This window comes from Globicephala melas, chromosome 20 (assembly GCF_963455315.2).
Source record: "Globicephala melas chromosome 20, mGloMel1.2, whole genome shotgun sequence".
In the NCBI taxonomy this organism is placed as follows: domain Eukaryota; kingdom Metazoa; phylum Chordata; class Mammalia; order Artiodactyla; family Delphinidae; genus Globicephala; species Globicephala melas.
Window position 1 is genome coordinate 40,605,096 of NC_083333.1, and position 14,386 is coordinate 40,619,481.

The 14,386-nt window shown below is 56.5% G+C and overlaps 1 protein-coding gene across 2 annotated transcripts in view; it reads left to right on the plus strand.

Annotated features, from left to right (window-relative positions):
• The first annotated feature begins 719 nt into the window (after positions 1-719).
• The window catches only part of ACLY (ATP citrate lyase), a 42,888-nt gene continuing 29,221 nt past the window's right edge, over positions 720-14,386 (plus strand). For both annotated transcript variants that reach the window (XM_030840277.3, XM_030840278.3), the window contains exons 1-10: positions 720-883; positions 5,860-6,041; positions 7,217-7,339; positions 9,059-9,121; positions 9,576-9,766; positions 10,232-10,311; positions 11,391-11,521; positions 12,319-12,437; positions 13,031-13,167; positions 13,999-14,060. In XM_030840277.3, coding sequence (XP_030696137.1) covers positions 5,883-6,041; positions 7,217-7,339; positions 9,059-9,121; positions 9,576-9,766; positions 10,232-10,311; positions 11,391-11,521; positions 12,319-12,437; positions 13,031-13,167; positions 13,999-14,060 — 1,065 coding nt within the window. In that variant the 5' untranslated portion in view covers positions 720-883; positions 5,860-5,882. The remainder of the gene's footprint in view (positions 884-5,859; positions 6,042-7,216; positions 7,340-9,058; positions 9,122-9,575; positions 9,767-10,231; positions 10,312-11,390; positions 11,522-12,318; positions 12,438-13,030; positions 13,168-13,998; positions 14,061-14,386) is intronic.

Here is a 14,386-nt window from a genome sequence, read left to right on the forward strand (position 1 = left end):
GCGGGAGCAGGAGACCAGCAGAGATGGGCCCAGCTCTGTGCTAGAATCTCCCGTTGAATTCTCAGCTCTGCGCTGAGGTGAGCAGGTGAGTAGGACGCAAGGTGGTGTGATTGACACCTTTCTAGCCCCACCTGCTCACCCGGTCCTCCGCCCTATCCCACCCACTTTGGGAGGTCTAATCTATAAACCTCAGCTCTCTGCCTCGCCCCACCAGCTCAACGAAGAAGGTCCACGTGCAAATGGGAAAGCAGTCTACCACGGCTGCTTAAATACCTGGTCTAAGCACCTGGGTTCGTTGTGGCCGATTTCAGGCTGCGGGGATACGGACGTCAGTTTCTCCCCCGGGGAGACAGGAAGGAGATTCCGAGTCCCCAGAGCTGCTATACAGCCCGTTCGGTTGACACCCCAGCCCCCCTCCCCAACTCCCCCATCGCAGCGGCGGTCCGCCCACCTCCTAAGCGATCAGGCCACTGCCCCTAGCCTCCTACGTTCTCCTCCCAGTGTAGCCCGGCCTATCTCCCCACCCGAGGCCCCGCCCCCGACCCCTCCCTGTCCTGGCAGGCTCCGGAGAGGCGGTGCCGGCCAGCGGTCTGGGACAGACGCACCACCGGGACTACAAGTCCCAGCAGCCACTGGGGCCCGGCCTCGGGGGCGGGGCTATACCGGGCAGCGAATTGAGAGGAGCTCTGGAGCTCAGGCTAGGGAACGCGTGTGGCCAATCGCCGGGCGGCTCGGGCAGTGTGCCGTTGGGGGCGGGGAGAAGCCCGCCAGGGCCGGGACAAAAGCCGGATCCCGGGCGGCCGCGGGAGGCTGGAACGCTCCCGGTAGTGGCGGTGTTTGGGGCCCTGTAGACCGAGCGCCGCGCACAGGCTTTCGCAGAGAGGTGAGTGGCGGGCGACTGCTTTCGCGAGATGGACCTCACCTGGTCCAGAGCTTCCTGCCTCCCTCCCCCAACCCGGAACCGCCTCCCCCGACGCCGGCTTCGGGCTCACGCGCGCTCCCTGCACCTGCTTGGAAGTTTTGAGGGTCTTAAGCTTTAGGTTAGCCTTCGCCGGGATCCCGGCTGGTTGCCTCGTGTCGCCCCCTCCCCTCCCCCACTCCTCCACATTCCAGTTCCTCGGAGTTTGCACAGGGCTTGCCGCCGTCCTTGGCTGTCTTCTCTCCGCCGAATTGCATTTGCCCCTAACTGGAGCCCCTCATCCCCACCCCGGGGCCAGTCATCGAGCCTCGTCGGGCTTTATCCGGCCACCTCTTGCCCCCATCTGGGTGCCTCCCACCGGATGCCGGGGACGGGAAGTAGTGGCTAGTTTCCCCACTCCTACCCCTCATAAGCCGGGCTCAGGCCCTTCCTCTTAGTTCTGTGGAGAGTCGACTGAGCCCCGCGCCGAAGTGGAGGGAGCGAGCGGGGCACGCAGCCGCTGCGGGCCACATGGGGCCGGGCCGACCCAGGCCTCGCCACGAGGACCTAGCCTTGGATCGGCGGTGCAGGAAAGACCCTCCTAGCTCTGGAGGTGCCGTCGGGCCCAGCCGCTAAGCGACAGATGGTCGGGGTACCCGTGTCCCTCCCCACCCTTGACGTTGCTGCCGAGCTTGGTCGAGGCAAGGTCCTCATGGGGCTGGAGGATGCTGCCGCCGCCCTCCTGTTGGGCTTGGCAGAGGGCCAGTCGCGGCGCCAGCTGCCCTCTCCAACCTTGGCAGATACTGTGAAGGGCCAAGGAGTTCTGCCATTAGGTGGTCCTCCGGAGTCTGCCTGGGAAGAGGATTTTGCGGGGGTGGGAGGGGAGCAATGCATAGCACAGTTTGGTCAGCCAGCCCACAGCCCGCTTCTCTCTCCTCCCTTTAACTTTGCTCTGGGTTCCAGCCAGCTCAGATCGTTGGGTTTCTGAGATTCTGAAATGTTGGGTGAAGGACAGCTGGTAGACCCAGCTGCCCAGAGGGTTGTTTTCACCTCTGAAAGAGCTGCTGCTGCTTCTGCTGCTTCTTCTGCTTTTTTTTTTTTTTTTTAAGAGCTCCTTAAACAGCTTGGAGGATGGTGATGGGAACAGCCCTCAGACACTGAGCTGGGTGGTTGGTGCCCCCACCCCCATTCTCCACTATGTTTGCTGCAGTAGAGGACCCTCAGAATTCTGCCCCTCCTTTTACTCCAGGGATTGTCTGTCGTTTCAAAAAAATCCCAATCCTACGGATACTAACCTTAAAATAAGTGCTCTTTGGCCTTCCCACAGAGACCATAAGTAGCGTCCCCAGTGGTTCCTCTCCACTGGCGGTGTCCCAGGAATACAGTCCTGGGGAACAGGCTCCTTTCATTCAGCCTTGTCTGTGGGCTGCTTCTGCCCTCGGTGGCTGCTGTGAATGAACTCAGTTCTGGGCCACTTATCCTGTGTGCAGAAAAGACCCCATTCTGCTCAGAAGGTCCCTCCTTTGGATAGAGAGAGAGAGAGAGAGAGAGAGAGAGAGAGAGGTGTGTGTGTGTGTGTGTGTGTGTGTGTGTGTGTGTGTGTGTTTTCAGGTTCCTTGGCATGATATCTGCCACATTTAGCTAAGTAACAGTTTCTGGGGCCCCAGAGTGGACCCCTGGGGTCTTCGCTCTGCCCTGAAACCATCTCTCACCAGTTTGATAACACATTCAATTATTCAATTCCTGAGGAGGCAGCCCAAGACTCTGTAGTGGGGTGTGTGTGTTTGTGTGTGTGTGTGTGTGTGTGTTGTGTTCCCAGCCCGGATTGGTATACACGTTAAGTCCTATTGTCTCTTGAGCAGATGTTCTTAGCTACTGGTCTCTGGGCTGTCAGGTCATGGTCATAGGTCACCACCTTGAAATGATATGCACAACTGGGTATGTGCACGTTTTTCTGGGCTTTTTTTCTGGTGCTCAGAAGAATCTGAGACCTCAGATAGGTTAAGAGCCACTGCCCTAGAGAGGCCCTACTGAATGATTAAACTTGCGGATTTATCTCCACCCAGTCCACTCCCTGGTTTTGTGAGCCTTCTTACCCTGTCTTGAATATGCAGAGGCCAGATTCTTTCCATGCTTTTTTTCTATCATGTAAGTTCTCTGTCTTGGCTTTGAGAGGGCCTTCGCCATCTAAGCCACAGTGCTCTAGTGGCAAATCTGTGTTTGGGTGAACTGGCAAAACTTTTCTATCCTGTATCATCCCCTGTTGTCTTCTCTCCCATCCCCTCCCGGGGACTGGTTGAAGATGAGTTCTTGGATCTGAGATTTGAACAAGGGCTCAAGAAAATTGTGATTTTTTTTTCAGCTGCAGAAGGTCCCATTTCTCATCCGTGTTCTTTCCAAAGTTGGGTCTCTGTTTGGGGAGGTGCCAGGTTTGGGGGGTTGTTGTTCTGGGAGTGCCCTCTGCTGGAGAGGCTTAGCGAGGGGCTTCCTTTCTCCTGGAATCCGTGATCAGCCGGCGGCTGATGTGTCAGAACCGCTAAGGGTGGTCAGCAGCTGCCCCCTCCTTTCTCTGCTTGATCTGCCCTGGGCTGCACTCTGTTTGGGAGGGGGGTAGGGGCACGTGTACCCATCTGATTTCAGGACCAGTTTTTCTGGTCTGAGTCAAGGAGGTTGGGAAATGGAGCTGGAGTGGGTGGGGGGTGGACGGCTGTGAGGCAGTGGGGCTGGTTGAGGTACCTCCTTCGGAAACTTATGTTGAGAAGGAGCCGGAAGTCATCCCAGGGGAAGGTGAGAAAAGGGAACGTCTCCTTTGAGCCCCTTCCCAGCTACCCGACTTTGGGCCAGACACCAGACTGAATGCACCCATTGTGCCGAGCTGGGGACTAGCTGGGAGGCTGAGGGAGCCAGCCAAGCCAGGGTGAGAACCTGAAGCCCAACCTGGCTTTTGGGAGGGAGGTGCAGAGTGGCCCCTGGAACTCTGGCCTTCCCTCAGCTGGGAATGGAGACCAGCCTTCCTGAGTGTATAAACCAGCCAGCCCTCCAGTTCCACCCTCCTTTATTTACACTTGACTTTTCTCCCCCAGCAAATTCAACAACTTCAGTTCTGGGTCTTTGTTGGAGAGGCAGGAGTGACTTTTCCTGATCTGGCCAAGCTCTTGGCATGAATGACTTGGTTTCCTTTCCCTCCCTGTCTCCCCACCCTTTCTCTCCCCAAATCGCTCCTGGCACTACCCAAGGGAGAATGGGTGTGTCAGGACAAAGCGATGGGGAGGGAATATGAAGAAATTGTCATCAGAGACTCTTCTGTGAGGTGAAGGTAGGGGAAATGGCCTGGTTCTTGGAGAACTGCTCTTTTCTCTAGGGCTGAGATGTGGGTTTTCTGGGGACCAGGAGTGAGAGGGTTTGGGTTCAAGCCTTGGGTCCTGGACTTCCCTGGTTTGGTAGTCGTTAAGAATCCGCCTGCCAATGCATGGGACACAGGTTCTAGCCCTGGTCCCGGAAGATCCCGCATGCCGCAGAGCAACTAATCCGGTGCACCACAACTACTGAAGCCCATGCGCCTAGAGCCCATGCTCTGCAACAAGAGAAGCCACCACAGTGAGAAGCCCGCGCACCACAACAAAGAGTAACCCCCGTTGGCCACAACTAGAGAAAGCCTGCACGCAGCAACGAAGACCCAACACAGCCAAAAAAGAAAAAGCCTTAGGTCCCCTGCTTTTTTTTTTGGGGGGCTGCATTGGGTCTTCATTGCTGCATGTGGGCTTTCTCTAGTTGTGGCCCGCGGGCTTCTCATTGCAGTGGCTTCTCGTGTTGCGGAGCACGGGCTGTAGGGCTCAGGCTCGGTAGTTGTGGCTCACGGGTTCTAGAGCACAGGCTCAGTAGTTGTGGTGCACGGGCTTAGTTGCTCTGCGGCATGTGGGATCTTCCCGGACCAGGGCTCGAACCCGTGTCCCCTGCATTAGCGGGCGGATCCTTAACCACTGCACCACCAAGGAAGTCCTCCCCGCCCAACCCGCTTATTAATTAGGCTTCTTGGACAAGTTATCTTAACCCCTCTGAGGTTTTATTCCTCATCTAAGAAACAAGGCCATACATCTCCATGTCCCTCCCAGGGCTCACGTACATGTGACCGAGGATGGTTTCTGCCTCTTCTCCCAACTCTGGCTCAGTTAGAAGTGACCAGTATGGGTGGTCCCCAGAGAGGCCTCTGTTTTGCTCTAAATTAGTAGCTGGATGACTCAGTGGGGTGGGTGGGATGCACTGAAAGTCACGGTTCCGCCAGCCTGTTTCTGCTCTGAACTTGGGTGGGAGTCTAGTGTCCTAGGAGAAATGGGCTTTGACGTGACTCTTCCTCTTTGCTCCTTGGGGGCTTGGTCCTGCGTGAGGCTAAGTAGACTTGCTCGCCCAGCCTTCAGGCTGGTGATGTGTATAAGAGTGTGAAGTGGGTGAGTCTGGGTGTGGGGGAGACCAAACATGGAGGGTGTGTAAGGCCAGCATTGCACCATTTGGCCGTGTTCCCCACAGGTCACAGGACCAAAGGGTGTGTTTCAGTGTCTGTATGCCCACCTCGGCTGGGACTAGCACTCAGGTGTGGGTCACATCCCTGCGATTCCTGGTCTCCCCATCTGGCTTCCTTTGTGCCAGGATGCATGTGGTCTTGGGTGAGCTAGTTTTCCTAAAGGGAGTGGAGGCCAAGAGTCTCTGGGGGAATAAATGCCACCTTTGTTTTTCTCCACCATCTTTCCTCATCCATCGTTTCCCGATCCTCCTTCTATGATGTTAGGAGTGCTGTTTGAGATCTCCCTTCCATCCCTCCTCCTGGGGCAGCCCTCTTCTCCCTCAGAGAAGCGCTGAGATCTGGTTTTATCGTCTGGGGGCAGCTGGGCATGGGTCTGCCCTGCTGGAGAAGATGGCACCTCCATCTCCCCACCCGCTCTGACCAGCCCCTCTCACCCCACCAGGTAGAGCAGGGCCCTCCGCAGCCATGTCGGCCAAGGCGATCTCCGAGCAGACAGGCAAAGAACTCCTCTACAAGTACATCTGCACCACCTCGGCCATCCAGAACCGGTTCAAGTATGCCCGGGTCACCCCTGACACTGACTGGGCCCACCTGCTGCAGGACCACCCGTGGCTACTCAGCCAGGTGAGCCCGCCCCCCGGCCTGAGCCCCTCCTCCAGGCCCAGAGTCCCAGGAAGAGAAAGCAGTAGGTTTGCTGGAGATGTCCCCCCGGGGCATGTGATGGCAGCCGGTCTGCATGGGTGGGCAGGGTGCAGGGGGCTGAGCACGTTTTGTGTTTGGCCCCGGGCCCTGCATACTGAGGTCCCCTGGCACGGCGTACAGAGCCTGGACTGGAACTGGACAAACCGGAATTCAGATGGCAGCTCTCTGCATATTAACCATGTGGCCTGGGGCAAGCCATTTCACCTCTCTAGAGTTTTAGATTCCCCATCTGTCAAATGGGCATAGTACTCACCCTGTGAGTTTAGGGATTAGTAACAATGTCTGGAAAGTATTCAGTGTGCTGCCTGGCACTTGGTAGTTGCTCACTGACAAACACCACCCTGTCAGGAATATGTCAGGGCCATGAGGAAGTGTGACGTTGTACTTTGGGTAGAACGGCTGATGGGATGCACCCTGGAGTAGAGGCTCCTCTCTGTAGATCTCTGCAGGGCCATTGTTGGGACGGTGTCTGGAAGCTTAGACTTCTTTGGCAGGCCCCAGGGGGCGGGACTGGGACCAGTAGGGGGAGGCATTCAGGGATGCAGGTTTCCTCCCACCATGAGGCAGCCCAAACCACAAAGCAAGCTGCCTCCGGAGGCGGTGAACTTCCTGGTCCTAGAAGTGTGTGAGCAGTGGCTAGGGGCTGCTTGTTGGTCTTACAGACAGGGTTCAAACCCTGGGATCGGGTGGACCAGATGTCCTCAAAGGTCCTTTGTCACCCCAAGGCTCTGTCTCCGTTCTTTCTTTTGAAACACAGGTGCTAGTCGATAGTCTGAGAAGTTGAATGAAGCTAGGATACCACATAGGGAGGGTAGGGAATCACTTACTCATTCAGCACATATTCAGTGAGCACCTGCTCTGCCAGACCCCTTCCTGGGTGAGGATGGCTTTAGATTCCTTGTCGTTAAAAGAAAGATGTTGGCTGGGGTAGGTGAGGGAAGCTTCTGGGAGTTGACCTTGAAGGGTGGGTGGAATTCGTTCTGGGGGTGGGGTGGATTGGAAGCCACCAGGCTACGCTGTGCTTTGGGTCCCCAAACTGTCACCTCTTACTCTTCCCTATCTTTCCTTGCTGTAAATACAAACCCCTCTTATTCCAGAGCTTGGTGGTTAAGCCAGACCAGCTGATCAAACGGCGTGGAAAGCTGGGCCTAGTTGGGGTCAACCTCACTCTGGATGGAGTCAAGTCCTGGTTGAAGCCACGGCTGGGACAGGAGGCCACAGTGAGTCTGGGTGTAGGGTCGGGGTGGATGTGCTGTGGTAACAGAAGCAAATGTGGTCGCCTCCAGATCAGCACTGTGGGTCACCCCCCCAGCTGGTCAGATTGCAGCCTGGGGAAGGCAGGAGCCCGGCAGAGCTGCCTTAGGCAGCAGGGCCCCCTTGGTGCTCGTTCCCAGCTCCCCTATCAGGGAACGGCAAGATGTGCTGTGCAGGTAACCCCAGTACAATTAGAGAGCCAGGTGGAAATGGTCTGTTTCTTTAACAACAGTCGTGGAGATGGGACTCTGAGAACTATTCTGGGAACTCCTTTCTTTTTAGTTTCCAGAAAGGGTAAGGTAGCTTGTCATGACCTGCGTATATAAGCGGGTGGGTAAAAAAAAAAAAAAAAAACTTGAAGGGAGATGCAGGATCATTTAGGCAGAAACGTTCTTGGGCCAAGAACCTAGGAGGAGGAAACAATTAATAATACTGAAGAGTAAACTTAATTCTTGCCTTCTTCCAGCTCATTGATCCATTTCAACTCTGTAGATGAGATAGTTAAAGTGAAATACGGCTTAGGAAGGCTACGTGATGCCCAGAAATAAAACTGCGTTTCTTTTTCTTCTCCCAAAAGGAGCTGGAGAACTGAAGGGAGGGAGTAAGCTGAGGCTTGGCTTACGCTGGGGAGGATGTGCTGTCCATACCTGGCTTTGTCGCATCTGGGGTGACCATGGACCAGGGTTGAGCTGTTCTCTAACTTGGTTGCCCGGGAGTAGGATGAAGATGGTGATGGAACCATCTTCCTTTTTACTGGCCTTCCTCAAATTAAGCTCTTCACGTTCATTTCCCGGTTTCTGGCTCTCCTGGGTAAAGAGGGATCCTCGAAGTTACACACAGGCCTGGGGGCAGAGGGATCTGGACCTTTGTGCCCCCAGGCCTTTGGGGAGAGGACCGCAGGGTTGGGGGCTGAGCAGTGTCCCCAGGGAGGTCCTCATGCTTCCTTCTCCTCCGCTGTCTGTTGGGAGGGGGATGTCAGGGACCTCTGAGCCGGCAGCAGCGTTGACCCCAGCGGGAGCAGCTCATTACCTCTGATGGATCACTGTCTGGTCCTGACTCAGCAGTGACGCACGCATGGGTGGGCGGGGGCTTCGGGACACGCTGGGAGGGATGAGGGCTGTCTCGCCTCGGCTGCTGCCAGGGACCCACTCAAACTGATTAGCTCTGCAGGCCTGTTGTCCTCAGCCGGGAAGGTCTGTGTGGAAAAGTTTTCCCTGTCAGGCTCCCCTCCCTCCCCGCTCCGAGCCATTCCCTGCGCCTAGACTCATGCTCTGGGGCTGGGTCTCCCTGCCTGCGCTCTGGGGTAGACAGCCTTGGTTTGTCTGAGCGCTTTAATTTGTGGCGCAGCAGAGGGGGAGACGCTCCTGATCTCTGCTTCTGGGGGCGGGCTGTTGCTGCAGCTCATTTATCCTCCTCCAGAGGAGGCAGGAAAGGATGTGTGAGGTCAGTGTTGAAGTGTAGCTGGCACGAGGTGGTGGATGGAAGAGGAGATCTCATGAAGACTTCTTGAGCCCACTGCCCTGGTTTCTGGAAAGATCTCTTTCTGGCAGGTGTTGTGGCAGTAGTGCTTGGGCCCCGCCTCTGATGGGAGGGCGAGGTGGAGGGACCAGAGGGCGATCCTTCCTCCTGCCCTGCGAGCAAGACATGCCTTCTGGTCTAAGCTTTACCTCCCTCAATCTCTGTAGGTTGGCAAGGCCAGAGGCTTCCTCAAGAACTTTCTGATCGAACCCTTCGTCCCCCACACTCAGGTATGTGGGAAGTGACTCCAAGCTGGGGCTTCTCCCTCTGGGAGCTTTGTGCCTGTTGGCCCTAAAATGATGAAGGAGAAATCAAGCTGCTGGAGAAAAACCAAAGGGACCAGAGTCTCTGAAGCGGTGCTGAGGGTTTGAGGGTGCTACGGAGCAGGGAGTCCAGAGATGAAGGAAAGGGCTTAGTTTGCAGCAGGAAGGAATCAAGGTTGGTAACAGAGGGGACTTCCCAGTGCTGGGATGAGAAGGACTTGAAGGCAGGGCCCCTTCCCCCAGAGCAGGTCACGTTGGCTCAGTCTGGACTGTCAGCCAGCAAGGCAGTGGCCTCTTGTCTCTTGTCCTCAAGGGGAAGATGGTGATCTGCTCTTACCTTGTGAGAGGTGTCTATGGGGTTTTAGAAATGATACCACCGGGGTTGGGCCCCTCACCCACGTGGTGCTCTCTTCCCCGTAAGGAGGAGGAGTTCTATGTCTGCATCTATGCTACCCGAGAAGGGGACTACGTCCTGTTCCACCACGAAGGCGGGGTGGATGTGGGTGACGTGGACGCCAAAGCCCAGAAACTGCTCGTTGGTGTGGACGAGAAGCTGAATCTTGAGGGCATCAAGAAACACCTGTTGGTCCACGCCCCCAAAGACAAGAAAGAGTTGAGTGAGAGGGGTGGCAGGGAGGTGGCAGCGGAGGAATGGGGAAGGCCGACAGCTCTGGGTGCAGAGTGGGGAAAGCAGAGTGGTCTATCCCTGTCTGGGCACCCACTGCGCCGCCCCAGCATCTGGCCGGAAGGTGGGGAGCAAAAGGCAGGCACCGCCACTCCCCGTCCCCAGGAGGGATGCTGCGGGTGGAGGGGAGGCCGGCTCAGACTGAAACGTGCGTCAGTGTCCCTCACCTCCGTGCCCCTTCTGTCTGGTGCGTGTCCCCCTCCTGCTGCATGCCTGACAGCTCCCTTCCGCCTCAGCGGCTGAAGAGTGATGTCTGGGGAGCGGGGTTTGGAGCGGAAAGCGAGGGGTCAGCGGGGTGGCTGTTGGCAAGTGGAGCTGTCAGAGGCAGTGAGGGATTGCTTCTGCGCCCGCTCCGCCGCGGATTGACAGTCCCTCTCTGCCTCCCCCTGTAGGATTCTAGCCAGCTTTATCTCCGGCCTCTTCAATTTCTATGAGGATCTGTACTTCACCTACCTCGAGATCAACCCCCTTGGTAACTGTCTCTGCTGGGGTGGGACAGGGCAGAGTCTGAGTACTTATGGTAGCCCTGGCCTTGACGTTCCGAGGACCAGACCCCCACTTGCAGGGGGCAGCGCAGACAGCTGTGCGTGGGCGGAGGGATCTCCGGGCTCCTGTTCCTGAGCTCTCAGGAGGCCACGGTCATTCCTCTTCGCCATCTCCAGTTTCTTTCTTTCTTCTGTGCTGGGGAAGTCCTGGCTGTGATCTGACTCTGCCCTGTGGCTCTCGCTGCCAGTGGGTTAGGCTGTTCTACCAGGAGCTGAGCCGCCCCTGCATCCGCCTGACCGGTCAGACCCTTCCTTCCTCTTGGTGCCTCGGAGACCCCCTCCCCGCTTTCCCCTCCAGGAGTTGGTCCATCATTGACCCCCGAGGCTGGAAAGACCTCGGCGAAGCCTCTCGCGCTGTGAAGGAGGCAGATGGCGTGGGCTGGCTCTGGCCAGGGCTTCATAGGGCAAAGTCCTGATAGATTCCAGCTAGGGACGTAGCCCCTTTAATGGACCAGATGGCTCTGTGCTGACTTAATTAGCTAAATGGCCCTGGGGGAAAGGGAAATGGACTCCAGTGAGGCGGCAGTAAATGAATCCTGCTGGCTGGGGGCCCAGTGTGCCCATGGCTTCCCACTTCTTGCTGGACCCTAGGAGCCCCTGGTGTGTGCACCCGGGGGCCTTAGAGACTGTGCCTTAGACACTTTTTTTGTAAATAGCAGGGTTGTGGTGGATGAATAGTTAGACATTTAAGGCATGGAGTATAGCATTTTGTAAAAATGCTTAAAAATTGCCATGGCAACTGAAACAGACGTTCCTGCCCTATTACCTGCAGGTCAGGCAGCGGGGACTGGTCTTGTAGAATTTGTTTTTCCTTGAATGAGGGAAAAGCTGTGTCTCCATAAGGACCAATCTGGTTTCTTGTTGAGCTGGAGGGTCGTTAGGCCTGGGTGGTCCCCCGTGGGAGTGATGTGTGGGGAAGTCTGGAGGGGGTTGGAGGTTGATGGTCACCTCGGCTAGGGCCCATGTCTGATTGCCTCTTCTTTGCTTTTTTTTTTCCTTCTTAAAGTAGTGACCAAAGATGGCGTCTACGTCCTTGACCTGGCAGCCAAGGTGGACGCCACCGCCGACTACATCTGCAAAGTGAAGTGGGGTGATATAGAGTTCCCTCCCCCCTTCGGGCGGGAGGCTTATCCAGAGGTAAGGCTGGTTTGGGGAGGAGATGGAGGGGGACCGGCGGGGTGGGGGAGTGACTGATCTCCTATGAGCATTTGGCAACCCTTGTGGGCTATGTATTTGGCAGGAAAGGAAGGCCAGGAGCCATTTAATTTTTTAAAAGCCCTGGAGGAGGAGGGTGTGGGGGTCAGCCAAGCCCCTGAATCCCGGCCGGAGATCCTTTCAGACTCCCCTCTCAATCAACCTCCCTGGGCTCGTGACGTGACTTGTTGTTTCTCAGTAATTCTGAGTGGCTCCCCGAATCCTGCCAGGAAGGTAGTTCTCTCGGCCACTTGCTGAGAATTTTAATTGCTCCTTCCCACCCCATCCTCTGAGAGGTCCTCGCCACAGCATCAGGCATGTGTGACGGAACCCAGGTCAAGGGAAGAGGCTGGGCTGGGGGGAGGGATGGGGCCTGGGGGGCACAGCACGGGATGAGCTAGGCAGGCAGATGCTGGGAGTGGGGGCCATGCTAGAAGCAGAGTGACATAGCGAGGCCTGGGACTTGGGCAGAGAGCCAAGGACTTGAAGTCGGAGAGAAAGGACCTGGGAAGTTTGCCTCCAGGTGGTGACTGGCTGTGGGGGTTTTGGTGCTTGGAGACGGCATCGGCATCACGTTTTGTCCCAGGCACGTGAGGCCCTGCACAAGCCCTTCTCCCTGACACTGTGAAGGCAGTGGAGGACCTCTTCATATGACCCCAGGAGAAGGGGAGGGGTCCTGGGATCTGTGACCTGGTGAAGGGTGTGCCCCCAGGGCCCACCTGTTGCTGTCTGGCCCCTAGGAAGCCTACATCGCAGACCTGGATGCCAAAAGTGGGGCAAGCTTGAAGCTGACCTTGCTGAACCCCAAGGGGAGGATCTGGACCATGGTGGCCGGAGGTGGCGCCTCTGTCGTGTACAGGTGACTGAGAGGGCTGCTGAGGGGATGGCAGCCAGGTCCACCTAGGCTTCCCACATGTGGCCTGGATCAAGTCGCTTCACCTCGGGGTCTCCAGTTTCCCCCCGCTCGGTGCAGAGCAGAACTCGTGGGCATCCCAGAGGGGCCTACACAGCGTCTCTGCAACCTTCTTCTTTGCTTCAAAATGAAATTATTAGTTATAATTCTTATCATTAGTGATAATGTGCTCCATGCAAAAGTACAACAAATACAGAAAATGAACCAGAAAGTGAATTTTGCTTGGCTGTGTCACCACCCCTCCCCCTACCAGGCCACCACGTTGGGTGTCCTTCCAGGTGTTGTAGTGCCTGTGTGAATAGTCACACTTTTACACTTCATAGAAGTCTTGGGTAGGGCTGGGAGGATGCCCCCCCGGGAGAGTATGATGCAGGACAGTTAACCTTCAAGTATGACTTGTTTGGGCCTTGAGGGTCTGAGGTCCATAGGCTGCCCGGCCTCAAGGCTTCAGGGGCGTCTGCGTGGCCTCGCAGGCACCAGGCCGCCACCCTCTGCCACTCAAGCTGGAGCCAGCGCTGACTTCCTTGCTTCCCTGGCAGCGATACCATCTGCGACCTAGGGGGTGTCAACGAGCTAGCGAACTACGGGGAGTACTCGGGCGCCCCCAGCGAGCAGCAGACCTATGACTACGCCAAGACGATCCTCTCCCTCATGACCCGCGAGAAGCACCCCGATGGTGAGACACGCGCTCCTTCCCCGGGACAGCCCAGCGTCCTCGGTGGGGACAGCTTTGGCTGGGCTGTGAGGCACCAGGGTTTTCCTGGTCCTTTGCAACCTGGGACTAGTTATTTAACTTCTGGACCTCAGTTTCCCTGACTGCACAATGGGCAGTGACAGGGTCTGTCAGACTGGGGGCTCCGAGGGGGCGAGGAATGGATGGATGTGTACAGCCCTATGAGTAGGTGCAAGGGGAGGCGGTGGTGGCATGCTTTTGCTGACTGCTGTAACGCGGTTCTTAGCGACTCACTTACACATTTATTGTCTGGGCTGTGTGATTCCCAGCTTTCCTGTATCACCTGTCCTGTGTTTTGGGACCACACATACCAGTTCCCCTTCCCTTGAGCCAGATAGAGATTCCCACCAGGGGTATCCAAAAACCAAGCTGGGTTTCTAGATGCCAGCTAGGAATGACGTAGAGATTCTGTGGGTTCGAGAATTCCCTGGCCGCCCAGTGGTTGGGACTCCTCACTCTCAGTGCCAAGGGCCCGGGTTTGATCCCTGGTCAGGAAGTAGGATCCCACAAGCTGCACGACGCAGCCAGAAAAAGAAATTGAGATTTTCTGGGCTTGGATCAGCCGCCTGCTTGGTGGCATAGGTTATGGAGAGGTGAGCTGATGACACTGAACAGGCATCAGGAGAGACCAGCTTGCTCCCCCCGCCTCTGCACTGGTATCTCCTAACAGCTGGGGGACGCTCACTCAGGAGAGAGCACTCTCTCAGTTGGATTTCTATGATGCCCAAGTCTACCTTTCTAACCTTTTTCTGACTTCTCTTGCTCCAAACCCAGGCAAGATCCTCATTATCGGAGGCAGCATCGCCAACTTCACCAATGTGGCCGCCACATTCAAGGTAACCAGCTGCAGGGGAACGTGGGTGGGTTGGGAGCAGGGAAGGGAAGTTTCTGTGCAAGTAGGTTTGAGACAGAAGCAGGTTCCCATGAGTTACCCAGTCCGGGGGAGGGGCTTTTGACCTAGGGATGCACAAGACACCGGGATGGATCTGGATCCGAACCTGTGTGTCTCTGGCCAAGCAGCCGACCCTCGCTGGGCCATAATTCTCCCATCTGAAGTGTGGGGAGAAGGGGAATTTCTGCCTTCCCCCCTTTCAGGACCAATTCTTCAAAAACTGGCTTGACTGATCTCATTTCCAACACTCCATTGTAAGACTCTGGGTTC